The following is a 14924-nucleotide window of genomic DNA, read 5'->3' as shown; positions in this document are numbered from 1 at the left end:
CCCATCCGCCCAGCGGCGCCCGGGTGGGGCGGCCCAGCGTGCCTCGCCGGGCGCGTGCCTCCCCGGGGGTCCCGCGGTGGGTGCCTGCGGGTGCTGTCGACCAGGGCGCGTCCCCGCACACCTGCAGCATCTGGACCGCAGCTGTCCCCTCTCCGACGTCGCGCCTCTCCTACCAAAGTTTAAACTGCTCGTAGGTGGAGCAGCTGCAGGATGTGAGTGACAGCCGTGGCTTGTCCAGCGTTTTGCGGCTATTTCCCCGTTGCTTGGGCCCTCGCAGCCGCCGCGGGGTGGGTAGGACAGTGTGGCTCTGTCCTCATGGAACAGGGGGGGCCGCGGAGGCCCGAGGTGAGTGGACTGCCGAGTGTCACACAGGTAATCTCAGGTGGTGCCTGGCCACCAGATCAGGACTCAGACTTCTGGTTTTGTCCACACTGTGGCCCGAGCCGGGGACTGGACGTCCCGTGTCTACAGGAGCAGGTGTGCCCACCATGAGTCCTTGTGTCAGGCGGCAAGGCCAGTCCCAGCCACTCCTCATGCATGCCTGATGGCTGACCTGCTGGTACCCCAGCGGGCAGAGGACAGGGCCTGTCCTTGCGCCATGGTCTTAGTGTGTGACTCTGGGCAAGTCTTTTCTTGTTCTGGGCCTCGGTTTTTCATCTGTGAAATGTGGGTAGCGCGACGTAAGAGCTGTGACTCTGAGGTGTCCTCGGCCTTTAAAGCAGCTGTCTCAGCCTGGCCAAAGCTACAGGGGTGCCATGCTGGTGACTGTCACCAGCCCCCTTCTCCCTGTCCCGCTCACTGTGTTTCGGATTGACTGAATCTCAGGCCTGGGAGAGGAAAACGGGTCTGTATTTCGAAAAGGCCGTTAGGGCCCCCTTTTTTTTTTCTGAGACATTTGCAATCAGATTTCTCAAAACAGGAACCAGACTGACTGTCAGCTGGGGGCTGTCCAGGGAGTCGCGACAGTTATAGTACAAAAATGAGTTCAGAAATGACAAAGCCACGAGGGAGGAAACGGGGGAGTCAACCTCTGGGGCTCAAAACGGCTCTCCTTGGTGGCCGCAGCCTCAAGACCATCCCGCAGGTTGGAGTTCTGCAAAGTGTGAGGCGGGGCCTTTTCTGGAACTCTCTGGGTTTAGGTAATCTTTCCCCAGCATGCATTGCTGCTGATGGGGCCCCACCTTGGGTTGGCTTGGCAGGTGTTAGCACCCTGAGAAACGAGATGATCTTCTTTTCCTGCCCCCTTTACCATCTGTGGTAGTGATGGCGGTGATAGGAAGGATGGCGGAAGTTGCATGAACTTACTATTTATTTTGACATCTATCGTCTCAACTCACGCAGAAACCCACCTGTGAAGTTGGCATGGCCGTGCCTTGCATGCAGTAGTTGCTCAAGAAATGTCAGGACTGTGTGATGTCTCATCTAGTCTTGAGCGGAGACAAGGTCAGTCGTGTGTTTTCGGGGAACAGCAGGAAGGAGACTGACAGGCAGCACACGTTTCGTCTGGGGTCACCATCAGCAGGATGACATGGGGCACACCGCCCACACCTTTGACATGGACCGAAGGCACTGGCACCGAACATCCGTGGGCTTAAGGCCGGGGCAGGATGGCGAGCTCCCCTGCCTTGGAATCCTGGCCCCCGGCGCCAGAGAGCACGGTACCCTTGGCCATATGTTTTGCACACCCAGTGGATTGATGCCTCCCAGCCCTGAAGGCAACTGTGACTGTATCTCCCGTTTGCCGGGTTCTTCCCGATTTGCAAAGTGCTTTTCACTTCATTTTGTCCTCTTCACAAGTGTGGGAATGCAGGCCCAGCAAGCGGCATTCTCCCCATTTAACAGTTGAAGCCACTGAGGCCCAGGGAGGGGAGGAGTTTGCCCCATCACAAAGGAGAGCTGGAATTGGCCTTGGGTTCCTGGACCCCCGGCCAGTGCTCTTTCCTGCTTGTGTCGTCCCATCCTTGCATATTTCTGCTCTCACCCCTGTCCACGTTTTGTGGCATGGGCCAGCTGGCCCCCCTCTAGAGAGCAGCGGGGCAATTCCCCGTTGCATCACCTGTCACGGCTCACAAAGCCCAGCTCCCTCCTTGTTGGCTGGGACAGAGAACTGAGCTGCCCTGGCAAAGCTCGTGCACAGGGATCAGTGCCACACCGGGGGTCCCTTCGGATCCAGGGGCCTGTCTTCCTCAAACCCACAAGGTCAGGGGCGGAGAGAGAGGCTGGGGTTTGCCCCCATGACAAGGTGCCACTGGGAGGTGTTCCCACCTTGGGGTGGTCCGTCTTGGCAGCCTCCCGTGGCTGGTTGTGCCTCGGCCAAGAGCTGGGGCTGGCATCACAGCTCTGCCTTTCCAGGGCAGGGGACCGGGAGCGGTTGGGCACAGTGCCCCTTTGAGTTGGCACAGTGACTTTCCCTTCTGTCACCCTATAGAATCAGAGAAAACAGTCCCATTGCCCGACCTTCTCATCCAAGGAGGCAGCGTTGTGTAGATGGAAGACGGGAGACTTGGTGTCTCCTCCTTTTGCCATACCAGCTCACAGGGGCCCCGGGCAGGAACTTAGCCTGGCTAGGCCTGCCTCAGTTTCCACCTCGGTAAAATGAGGGGGTTTCCCCTTCATTCTCAGAGTCTGGGCCTCACCCGGGGAACTGCTGTCTCCCTTTCCCGGCAGTGGCTGCAGCAGACAGCAGTCTTGTAATTATCGTCATTTGCTTAATATGACCAGTGAGGCCTCGTGTAATTAATCTCTGGACTCCTAGCTGAGGAGCCCTGCCTGGTCGGTCCCGGGAGGTGTCCCTGCCCTCCCGGGTGACAGTGGCAGCCCCAGGGGCAGATTGTCAGAGCGGGTGCCTCTTGCAGCCTCGATTTCTGGACTGTTTCCTGGTCCCTCCCCCATGGCGAATTTCCTCCTTCCTGCCCCTTCTGGCTTCCCCATCTCCCCAGACCCTGCCCCTGTTCCTCTGCCGCTGCTCAGCTTCGTTCCTGTTAACTCCTTGCAACCAGGACTTCCTGTCCTCGATTTGTGGGGGAGGGGGTGCAGCGGAAGGCTTTCTCCCTCCTTCCTCCCTCCACGCCTTCCGCACCAGCAGAAGCCCTGCTGTTTCCAGCTTTTATCCCTTACCCAGAACTTTCCACTCCAGTAGCAACGCTCTCTCCCTCCTGCCCCTGAAAACAAGATTATCTTTTCGGCAGTCACTCCCTCCAGGCCTCTGAAGCGCTGCTGTTCCCCAGGAATGGGTCTCGGGGGTGTCTTTTCCCATCTGTTTTCCTTTCCAGAGCATGGGGTTTCACGGATTTGCCATTAAGTCACCCGCCCGCCCGCCGTTTCTACCATTAAGTCGCCCGCCCGCCGTTCCCTGGGTGCGTGGATTTGAAGGGAACATGAGCACTGCAGGCTGGAATCCGTGCAGGGGAATCTGGGCTCTGTCAGCCCGCAATGATGCGTCCTATTAATGCACAATCAATGCCTAAGTAGTAAGTTCCTGGTGATGTCAGGTGCAGGCACGCTCCGCAGCCAGCGTCTTCTCCCTGTGCGCGGGCAGCGCCCAGGTGGGCTTGGCCGAGGGGCTGAGCTCGGGCCGTGGGTTCAGGCCACACGCGCATGGCTGTTGCTGCCAGGATTTTATGATCGTGCCATGGAACAAACAGCAGAAACCAAGAGCACGTGATGGCCTTTGAGGAACGCGATGCCGTTCTTCCCCGGGCCCCTTCCCTGCCGTCCACCAGCTCCGAACGGGTCAGTTGCCTCCTCTGGATGGAGTTACAGTCAAGTGATTTCTAATCCGTTACAAGCGAGATACTAAAAATGAGGTGTTTGGCTGCAGCTTTTTTCTAAAACAGGAACATCCCAGCTCCGCTTTGCTGGTTACTGCAAAGGGATGTGTCTATGCCAGCAGAAGTGGGCTTTCTGGTATTAGCGCCTTAACAGCTCTGTTCCCTGAGCAGGGGCAGTTCTCTGACCCTTGAGGCCATCCTAGGCTTGGGATGGGGGACAGTCCCCTCCTGGGAACTGCAGGGCAAGTTGTTCTGGAAGTTTGTTCTTGGTGCATTCTAATGTGATGGCAGATGTGTGCAGTAAGCTGCAGGGCATGGGTGCTCATGTCATATTCGTGAAGCAGCTGTGACGTTTGCCAAGGCCACCAGAGGTGTCTTTTCCCGAGCATCCCGCAGGGGAGCCACTTTGTGGCCGACACGGCATTCGGGGCATCTGGGCCGCTAAAGCGGGTGCTGGGCCAGCCAGCGTTTCTGTCCCCTGCTCAGGGCCGCTCCGAGCTTGACGGTTTGGGTTGGTCTTTTGCGTTCGGTATGTGGCCCCATCCTGAAGCTCTGAGGATGTTGTCAGCCCCAGGGAAAGTCATTGAGAAATATTAATAAGAAGCCCAGGGGACTTCCTCCTCCTGCTGCCACCTGGGTGCCAGGTTTCCTGGAAAAGCCACAGGGAGTGCCTCAACTGCAGCCACCCTGCTCCCCTGGCCCATAAGCTGCCTCTCCCAGAGTGTGGCCATCCTCGGTACGGGCACACCACGGCTGCCACCCTGCAGCCTCTGTGCCGGCGTGTGCTGTCCTGGGATGGCTTTGGCCATCTCTGTCACTCGAGGGGCACAGAAACCATGGCTGCTGGCCTGCCTCTCGTCTGGGCTCCCGGGGCAAAGGAGGAGGCAGCCAGCCACGGCAGAGGCTGAACCTGAGCTGGGGTCCTCTGACTTATGGTGGGAGGTCATCTCTTGGGGAGGGCTTGGACGCTTTCTCTGCCACTCAGTCTCTACTGTGGGCCTCTGGGTGAGCTCTTCACCATCAGTATGAGTGTGTCTGCCTCTGACTCCTGCTGGCCCCTCTTGTCCACACAGCCTCTGGCCCTGAGTGGGAACCACGTGGGGGGGCCCAGACCACTTTGCCATGCTGCTGTACCGCAGACCTGCCAACCTTGCTTTTCTTCTGAACCGTAAGGTGCCAGAAGTTGTTCTCAGCAGTCACTCCTTCCCTACCTGCCTGCCATCCGGTCACCCAACCTTCAGGGTCTCAGCCACTCACTGTGAGGACGTGTCCTCTCCCCCAGTGGCAGGATCTGGTCCTCAAAGTGGCAGGAGCCAGTGTGAGCAGCCCTAAAGTGCCTCAGTGCCAAGCTACCCTCGATACTTTGGCAGGGCAGGTATGGGGCTCTGCCCAGCGGGGCCTGCAGGTGGAGCGGCACAGTACATGAGGCTGGCCTCTGGGCAAGGGCATTTGTAGCCACTCTGCTCGATCAGGCCTGGCCGGTGCACGGCCAGGCAGGAGGCCGCCCGGGCTCAGGCCCCATCCTCCGAGGCGCCATCCTCTGAGGACATGACAAGTGTGGAACAAGACCAGTTAGCATGTGATGCTGATCTAGAAGGAGCTGTGGGGTACCAGGAGCAGGGCCTGGACAGCACTCGCCCGTGGTCCAGGAGGTGGGGCACGGCTGACAGCCAGTACAGCCAACTAGCCTGGCATCTTGGGAGTGCTCCCCTTCTGCTTTGTCCTCTCAGACTTTTTTTTTTTTTGAGTCAGGGTCTCACTCTCTTGCCCGGGCTGGAGTGCAGTGGCATGATCATGACACACTGAAGCCTCAACCTCCTAGGCCCAGGCTGTCCTTCTGCCTCAGCCTCCTGAGTAGCTGGGATTACAGGTGCATGCCACCACACCTGGCTAATTTTTTATAGCTATGAGGTCTCGCTGTGTTGTGTACCTAGGCTGGTTTCAAACTCCTGGGTTCAAGCAGTCCTCCCGCCTTGGCCTCCCAAAGCATTGGGATTACAGGCATAAGCCACCGTGCCCAGCCCCTCTCAGGCTTTTTAAATGGCCAGCGCGGTGGTGGCACTTCAGCTTCTTGTTGACATCCTCATTTTACAAATGGGGAAACTAGACCTTTAAAGTTGGTGACTGGGCCTCCAGGGAGGGAGGTGGGGAGAGCCATTTGGAACCCAGGCCTGGGCACTCGTCCAACTGCTCGCACAGAGGCGGCTCCAAGGCCCTTCCTCAGAGGGACTGGGAACCCTTGGGTCCTTCTGTCTGGTCTATTGATGCCCTTCGGTTCTCTGGACAATCCGGAGTGGATCTTGAGAGCCACATGCTCCTGGATCTCAGGGTGTTGAGCTGGGTGGGGGCAAGGATGCCACTCTGGGCTCCTTGCCAATCCAGCCTCTGCCAGTATCGGGGCAGGTGTTGGAGACAAAGGTGACCCAACCTGGGAGGCCACCCCCGCCTCCCGTGCCCACCCGTGCTTATTTTCCTGACAGAAGCTTCCCCTAGTGACACGCCAGCCCCTTGGGGATAGACAGGAAACCCTAAAATTGCTACTTAGCGGGCCTTCCATTCAGGGAATCTTGCTCAGACCTGACCTTGTGTTTGGTTTTTTTTTTTTTAGGGGGTTGTTTATTTTATTTAAAAAACATTTTTCCTTTTTTTTTTTTTTTTTGAGTTGGAGTCTCACTCTGTCACCCATACTGAAGTGCAGTGGCCACTCCAGGTCACCGCAGCCTCAACGTGCTGGTCTCTGGTGATCCTCCCGCCTCAGTCTTCCGAGTAGCTGGAACTACAGGCGCGTGCTACAACGCCCGGCTAATTTTTTGATTTATTTTAGAGATGAGGTCTCGCCAAGTTGCCTAGGTGGGTCTCGAACCCAGGCAATCCACGCATCTCAGCCTTCCAAAGTGCTGGGATTATAGGCTGAGCCACCGAGCCCGGCTCTTTTTTATTTTGAGTCGGAGTCTCACTCAATCGCCCAGACTGGAGTGCAGTGGCCGCTCCCAGCCACCACAGCCTCGACCTGCTGGGCTCCGGCGATCCTTCCGCCTCAGCCTTCCAAGTAGCCGGAATTACAGGCACGCGCTACCATGCCCGGCTGATTTTTTGATTTATTGTAGAGATGAGGTCTCGCTGCCCAGGTGGGTCTCGAACCCGCGGACTCAGGCAATCCACTCACCTCAGCCTCCCAAAGGCGCGGGATTACAGGCTAAGCCACCGAGCCCAGCTAGAGCCCGGCTCTTTTTAAGGAAGAAAGTGAAGTGCTATGGGCTGGAAAAATGGTGGGCTGGAAAAATGCTGTGGCCACGCTCAGGCGTGGCTTCTGGGGCGGCAGCGGGTGGGAGGGTACCGCCTTGGAGCCCAGGGTCTTGCTTCCTGCTGTTCCCTGGGCCACCAGCAGAGCCCTCGGGAAGGGGGAAGGCCCTGCCCGGCAGGTTCCTCTGGCTGTTGTAGGCAGGGTCTCTTTTGGCAGTCTTCCCCTCGGAGACCTTCGCGTGTCTAGTTATCGGCCACTCTGAGTCACGTGGCGGGAAGTGTCAGTGTCTACTGCCTGGTTCGTTGGTGGCTGTTCCCTCTGCCAAGCTGGGAAGCAAGTCTGGGCTCAAAGGGGCTTACCAGTGAGGCCCTGTGGCCCTCGTTCTAGGGTCATACCCAGCTCCTGTGGGAACACCCCAGACAGCTGTCATCTGTATCTGCCTGTCACATGGAGGTCCCGCCTGACCAGCACCTGATCACACCCACTGCCACGGAAGATGGGTGTTTTGTGATTTTCTTTTCTTTGTTTTTGTTTTGTTTTGTTTTTCTCATCCTCCTTCTATGGACTGAAAAACCCCAAAACTCAAAAATTGGGTACAGGCCGGACGTGGTGGCTCACACCTGTAATCTCAACACTTTGAGAGGCAGAGGCAAGAGAATGGCCTGAGCTCAGGAGTTTTGACACCAGCCCGGGCAACATGGCAAGGCCTCATCTCTACAATAAATTAACCGGGCATGGTGGTGTGTACCTGTAGTCTCGCTACTTGGAAGGCTGAGGCAGAAGGATCCCCTGAGCCCAGCAGGTTGAGGTTGGTTGTGAGTGTGCCACTGCCCTCCAGCCTGGGCGACGGAGTGAGACTGATGTAAAAAAAAAAAAATTGGGAACAGAAGCAGAGTGTCCAGAGCTAAACCAAGGCTGGTGAAGGTCCCGCCTCCCTGGTCCACCTTGCAGGTGAGATCTGGGCCTTGCACCTTCCTGGTCCATCTCTGATTGATCTGGAGCACTGGATGGACTGTGCCCTGAGGGCCTCCTGGGACTGCAGACCGGAGGGCGTCTCAGTTTAGTGACTTGCCCCAAGTTCCTGCCATGTGCAAAGCACCCGTGTGAGAGTTGGTTTCTCCACCTGTCAGCCGCCTCTTGTGTCCCCGGGAGTTCCCCAAACCGAGAAACATGCCCTTGTTGGTAACTGGTAGATGTGAGCCGGTATGTGGCCCCTTAGAAGGTGAGGGAGTCCAGTATGGACAAGTGGCCCATCTTAGCTTCGGTGTTTCTGCCAGTTCTTGGAGGGTGTCCTTGCTGTACCAGAGGGAGCCGGGTCTGAACGGGCAGTGTGGAGGCCCCTGAATTCTTCCCAGCTGGGCAGAATTCTGCCCTGAAAGAGTCACCGGATGCCATCATGGGGTTGCCCAGGCCTGTCCTTGTCATCAGCGCCCTACTTCCTGTTGGAGTCAACTTGGGAGAGGTCACGGAACCTCCCAGCCTCTGCGGGTGAGGGCAGGCGAGGGGGTCCTGGTTTGAATTGGGCTTATGGCAGCGCTGTGTGCTGTTTTCCTTCATGGCCTTTCCTGAGGGAGGCTTGAGCCGGGTGAGATGGTGAGATGGCCAGGGCCCGGGAGTCTGCTCTGGCCCTTCTCAGGACAGTGCCCAGCAGAAACAGGCAGGAGACCCTGGCTAGAGCCACTGTTCTTTCAGACCTCCGGGCCCAAAGCCTGGAAGCTTCGCAGGGCTGTCCTTGTAAACGCTTCTCCTGGCCCCCAGCAGCCTGGACCTTCTCCCTCCCGCTCGCCTTCTCCCGCCTTCCTGGCCAAGTGTCGCCGCCGTCTGCCTGCGCTTCCTCCCCATGGCGCCCTTGGTGGCATGGCCCGCCTGCCGCCTTGGCTCTTAGGGCTGCTCCCTGGCTCTGGAGCCCCTGGCGTGCAAGGCCCTGACCTCCCGCTATACCCGTGGCGCGTCCTTCTCCCTGCCCCACTGGCCTCTTGCTCACTTCTGAGCAGATGGTCCCCGCCTGTCCCCACGTGCACCCACCTGCCGCCATGTTGTTTGTGCTTCAGAACCCAGCGGAGTTGGCCTTCCTCACACAGCCTCCCCTGACCCAGAGGCCTCCTCCCCTCCCGTGTCTCCTCGCGCTGACTGGGGCCCACCCCGGGCTCCTGCACACGCTGACTGATGTCACAGGCTCAGAGCTGCACCCTGGGCAGGGCTGCCTGGAGGGTGGGTAGTGAGTTTCAAGTGACCACAGGCTGGGTGACCAGGCCGGCTGGCCCCGGGGGCATGGAGCCGGGCCAGCGCACCAGGCGGTGTATGCCGAGTACGGAGAGCCCAGACTGGCGAATCCGAATTCCCGTCAGCTGTGGTTTCTTCTGGGAGGGCTGCTGGTGGTTCTGCGTATCCTACAGGACCGTTGAACATGACATGGGTTCAGATGTGACGGCCCCTGCTTATGCCCTCAGCTAAGTGTTACCCAGGAGCCCAGACTAGCCAGGGCCAGATGTGGACAGGCCGGCAGGGCTGGGCTGGAGGTGGCCCAGGAGGAGGGAAGAGGGGACAGCAAGGTGGCATGTGAGCCGGTATGTGACTGTAAGCTGGTGTGACTCCCCTAGACAGTGCTCACTGTTGGGTTTGAGGTGGCCACAATGTCCAGGACCTTCTCTATGGCCTTTCCAAGCAGCTCAGGGCACGGGTCACATGGTTTATCCATGTATCAGGAACAGGTAAACTGAAGCTTGGCTTTTTTTGGTTTGGTTACACTTTAGAAAATTGAGATACAATTCATAGAGCGTAAAACTCATCCCCTTAAAGGGCACAACTCAGGAGTTGTACAGCCCTCACCCCTGTCTATTTCCAGAACCCTCCATCACCCCCGAAAGAGACCTTGCACCCCCTGTAGTCAGTCCCCTCCTGCCCCCAGCCCCTGGCGACCGTGGATCTGCTTTCTGCCTCTACACTTGTTCATGTAAATGGACTCCTCCAACATGTGGCCTTTTGTGACTGGCTTCTTTCCGCATCACATTCCCAAGGGTCACCCATGTCGTGGCGTGTGCCAGTGCTTCATTCCTTGTCATGGCCAAGCGACATGCCATCACGTGGACGTGCCACATGTTGTCAATCTCTTTTCCCACTCCTGCGCCAGACCTGGCTTTTGTGATTTGGCCAAGTCCTCAAAGCTAGCACGAGGCAGCACTGGGATCAAACTTCTACAGACGATGGGCTTCTAAAGCAAGAGGCCATCTGCTGGCCACCTTGGGGGACAGGGCTTTGGCTGGAAGGCACAGACTTCCTTGGGTCCCCTGGTGCAACCTATGGTCAGGATCGTAAGCAGGTCCACGGGCGGCCTCCTTCCTAGAGAGAGCGGTGACACCCACCAGCAGTGCCCTCAGCTCAGGTTTCTGGCCCTACTGAGAAACTGGCTGGGGATGACCTGCAGCCCCTTGGGGCTCCAGGGGCTTCTGCTCACCACGCCCCCCTGTCACACAGCATTCGCAGTGTCATGCAGAAGTACCTGGAAGACCGGGGCGAGGTGACCTTCGAGAAGATCTTCTCCCAGAAGTTGGGTGAGTGCGCCAGCGGCTCTGCCAGCCCCGGGTTTGACTTCCTGCCCCGACCCCAGCCGGCCCAGCCGTGCTCCCCACTCCCAGGAGGTCTGGCAGGGCACTCCGGGCAGGGCAGCCAGCGAGACCCAGGTGGCCGCAGGGGCTGCTGTGGATCAGGCCCTGCCTGTTGTGCCTCCCAGCCCCTGGCTGTCAGCTTGGGGAGCCCCGTGGTGGGAGTGGGGGTGGGGGCCCCGCGGTCTTCCAGGGCCGCCAGGGAAGTTCCTCCTTTGGGGTTTTTGTTTTTGAGAATTGCAGCTTCCCCTTGGCGCTGGCCGCAGCTGCTCTGGGCCGTTGGTAGAACTGACAGGAAGAGGCGGGGCCCTTCCTGTGGCGCCTGCAGAGCTGTGGTTGGCCACCCCCGCCCCGCAGGCCCTCGTGTGAGCAACCTGCCTCGCTGGCCCCTCTGGTCTTCCTCCTCCCCATGTCTGGTGCCTGTGGTCCTAGATGTATCATGTGACGCATCCTGTAGACCAGAGGGCAGGTTTGGGGCATATCTCAGGGAAGCAGGCTCCGTCCAGTCACGCATGGCTCTGATCTGGCCTCCTGAGAAAAGGATCTCAGCTCTGAATTGGGAGCGGCCTGGTCCTCCGGGGTTAGACTCTGGAGGTCAGCCTTGGGGAGTCAGGAAGCACACAGTTTGGGTCCCAGGCCTGTGCTGTGTGACCTTGGGCGAGGTGCTTTGCCTTTCTGAGCCTGCTGGTGTCCTCATCTGGGAAACGACACTCGTGAGCCCTGCCGCCCAGCACTGTCAGGGTCAGTTGAGATAACTATGCCCACTGCGAAGCCCTGTGTACCGGTAACTCGAGGCGCTGTATTGGAAGGCCAGGCTGTACTTCCCAGAACTGCAGCCACAAACTCACAGAGGGCCCCAGGCAGTGCCCCCAGAGAGCAGTGGGAAGCCACCCAGCGTGAGCCTGGTCTCTCATATCAGACACTGGAGGGCCGACGAAGGGAGCAGGGCTGTTCTTAGCTCTCCTCCATCCTGTGGCAGCTGCTCTGGGACCAGGTCTCGGACCCCACTCCCTATCCAGGGTCTCACGGAAGCCTACCTGTAGCCCCCCTTACCTCTCCCGTGCCCTTGTAGCCCATCACCCTTCTGTGCCCCCTGCACAAGGCCCCAACCCCTGGCCTCTTTCCCAGGGACCTGCTACTGGGTGGAGAGGCCCTGAGTTCTCCTCACGCCTCTGCCGCACGCTGTTTGTCGGACAGACCTCCCTGAGCCTGTTTCCCCAACTGTCCCACCCTCCCTGCCTGTTTCTCAGGGCTGCAGTGAGAACCAGCCAGAGAGTGGAGTTGGGGAAAGGGGTCCAGAGGAGGAGCAAGGCCCCTCAGAGCCTCCTTGTGCCCCGTGCCCACCTTCCGCCCCATGCTACATCCCGACCTGGCCCAGATGCCCGGGGCATCGGAGGGCCCCCAGATGTGATCTCATTGTGCCTGCACAGCCTGCCCTGATGGGTGGTGTCGGCCTCACGGAACAGGCAAAGGTCCTGGGCTGCAGCGAGGGGGGCCCAGGTGCCAACCCAGGGCTTCCTGATACCAGAGCCAGCCCCATTCCTCTGCTCACCACAGTACCCGTCCCTTTGCAGCCACCCTCTGAGGAAGCAGATTTCGGGAAGGGGCTGGAAACACAGGGGCCCTGACCTAGAATCCAGGCATCCTCAGACTGGTGGCAGCCTTGGTGGCCGACTTGACCAACCCCACCTGGGACAGAGACTACCTCTGCCACCTCCTTGGCCACTCCTGCCCAGGGAGCTGTAAGCCCATGCCATCCACAGTGACAAGAAGGCCTCTGAGGGGACGTGTGACTCAGTGGAGCCCAACATGGTTGCTTTCAGGGTACCTGCTCTTCCGAGACTTCTGCTTGAACCATCTGGAGGAGGCCAAGCCCTTGGTGGAGTTCTATGAGGAGGTGAGGCCCGGTGGGACCGGGCCCTGCTCTGTCTGGGAGGGGAGGGGAGGCTGGGGCCACTTCCACTGAACCCATGAGATCCCTGGCGTTGGTGACCCTGTGTCCTGTGGGCCATGGGTCACCCGTGGGAATCCTGTCCCCCAGATCAAGAAATACGAAAAGCTCGAGACAGAGGACGAGCGCGTGGCCCGCAGCCGGGAGATATTCGACTCATACATCATGAAAGAGCTGCTTGCCTGCTCGCACGTGAGTGTTCTCGGGCCCTGACCTGCATGCTGGTCCGGGTCACCCGGGGGTGGGGAGGGAAGAAAGGACCCTGCGGAGAGTTCATGGCCACCTGTGTCCTCCCCAGCCCTTCTCGAAGAGTGCCACCGAGCACGTCCAGGGCCACCTGATGAAGAAGCAGGTGCCTCCGGATCTCTTCCAGGTGCGTGCCAGGCTGACTTCCCGCTGCCTTCCTGGCCCTCACCCAGGTGGGGTCACCCTGGAGCCCCAGGTCAACGAGCCTGGGCAGCCATGGTCCCGAGGGGCTCAGTCACCAACTCCCAGCTTCCTCCCTTAGCCATACATCGAAGAGATTTGCCAGAACCTCCAAGGGGATGTGTTCCAGAAATTCATTGAGAGGTGAGTGCAGGGGCCGGTGTGGGAGAACAGGGAAGGACGAGGCTGCTCTGAGAAGGAGTGTGGCTGGTGTGGAGGACAGGGCCAGCCTGCCCTAGGCCCTGAGCAGCGAATGCCTGGCCTGCCAGGGCCCCGTTGCAGGGACTCCTGAGAGGTCAGACGGGTCCCAGACGTCTCCCGCCCTGCCCTTCTCAGCTCCAGGCAGCCCAAAGCCTGTCCCGGGTGATTCTCTGGGGAGCTGGGGACCACCTGTGCACCCCCCTCTCCCATGGACCATCTAGCACCTTGCCGGGCCCACCAGGGCTAAGTAGGGCCTTGTAGGGGTGGGCTCGAGAGGGCTCACTGCCAGGGTCAGCCGGGTGGTGGGAGTCCTGGACAGTCACTATAAAGAGCAGCTTTTGTAGGGTCACAGCTGCCCAGCCCTGGGGTGTCCATGTGTCACTGCAGGTAGGAAAGCAGGGATGGGATACGCACTTGCCAAGGATGTGGTAACGGGAAGTTGGGGTAGACCAGAAGCCCTCCTCTCAGGGCTGGTCTGAGCCTGGCAGGAGCCCACAGCCATGTGGGCACCGAGTACAGATGGGCTGGTGCTGTGGGTTTCCACGGGATCCCTGAAGAGGTTATTAGGCTCGGGACGTGTCCACGTGGCCCCTCATGGGACCCCAGGAATGGCAGCAGGGTGGAGCAGGCTCACGCCAGCATCATCGAGCCCCTTCCCGCATCTCCCCTGAGCCCGGCGTTCTTCTCTTCCAGCGATAAGTTCACACGATTTTGCCAGTGGAAGAATGTGGAACTCAACATCCATGTGAGTGAGACCGGGTGGGGTGTGCGGGCCGTGGCCCTGCTCCTCCCTGGGGCCCACGGCCTGGCTGGGGTGGGGAGGCCAGGACCTCTGCCCTTAGGCCCAGGGGCAGTGGCTATGGGGGTCCATGCCAGAATCCCAGCAGGGGCGGGGCGTAGGGCTGGAGGTAGGTAGGGTGTAGTGAGAGTGGCCAGGACACCGGTATGGGAACCCTGGCTCCGGGCCCGCTCCGGCAGCCTGCGATGACCCCAGCTGTTGGCACCTTGCAGCTGACCATGAACGACTTCAGCGTGCATCGCATCATTGGGCGCGGGGGCTTTGGCGAGGTGTACGGGTGCCGGAAGGCCGACACGGGCAAGATGTAAGTGCCCTGCCTGGCCAGCATGGGGGTTGGAGGGGAAGGGCAGGGGTCCCTGGGGCGTGGGACATCCTCAGGAATAGCGGTGTGGGGTGGTCAGTGCCTGGGCTCGGGGTCATGGCTGGGCCCACCTCTGCACAGGGCCCTGTGCGGTCCCCCCTTGTCCCCTGCATGCTCCTCAGAGCCCAGCTTGCTGGTACTGTCTCCTACCCTCCCTGTGTCACACGCTGTCTTCCCCGCTTGCGCCCCCAGAGGCAGCCCTGGGGCCCTGCACCGCAGGTGGGTGGTGACGCGCGTCCCTCCCGCCCGCCTCAGGTACGCCATGAAGTGTCTGGACAAAAAGCGCATCAAGATGAAGCAGGGCGAGACCCTGGCGCTGAACGAGCGCATCATGCTCTCCCTTGTCAGCACCGGGGTGAGCCGCGGGCCGGGCAGGCGGGGCAGCCTTGGCCCGGAACCGCGGGCGGCCTCCTCTGACCGCCCTCCCCTCCTAGGACTGTCCGTTCATCGTCTGCATGTCGTACGCCTTCCACACGCCAGACAAGCTCAGCTTCATCCTGGACCTCATGAACGGTGAGTGCGGGCCGGGCCCCAGGGAGGACCAGGCCTAGGGCCTGGGCCGGGGGCCGG

The 14924-nt window shown here is 59.8% G+C and overlaps 1 protein-coding gene across 1 annotated transcript in view; it reads left to right on the top strand.

Moving 5' to 3' along the window:
• The first annotated feature begins 3480 nt into the window (after nt 1-3480).
• The window catches only part of GRK2 (G protein-coupled receptor kinase 2), a 16168-nt gene continuing 4724 nt past the window's right edge, over nt 3481-14924 (top strand). Inside the window, 10 exon segments of the mRNA XM_021711530.1 lie at nt 3481-3545; nt 10489-10565; nt 12440-12513; nt 12658-12759; nt 12866-12940; nt 13076-13137; nt 13888-13939; nt 14206-14297; nt 14610-14709; nt 14789-14871. Coding sequence (XP_021567205.1) covers nt 10502-10565; nt 12440-12513; nt 12658-12759; nt 12866-12940; nt 13076-13137; nt 13888-13939; nt 14206-14297; nt 14610-14709; nt 14789-14871 — 704 coding nt within the window. The 5' untranslated portion in view covers nt 3481-3545; nt 10489-10501.

Source organism: Carlito syrichta, unplaced genomic scaffold (assembly GCF_000164805.1).
Source record: "Carlito syrichta isolate Samal-C Ts95f unplaced genomic scaffold, Tarsius_syrichta-2.0.1 Scaffold302340, whole genome shotgun sequence".
In the NCBI taxonomy this organism is placed as follows: domain Eukaryota; kingdom Metazoa; phylum Chordata; class Mammalia; order Primates; family Tarsiidae; genus Carlito; species Carlito syrichta.
The sequence above is the reverse complement of the archived record's forward strand: the minus strand, read 5'-3'. Positions and strand labels throughout refer to the sequence as shown.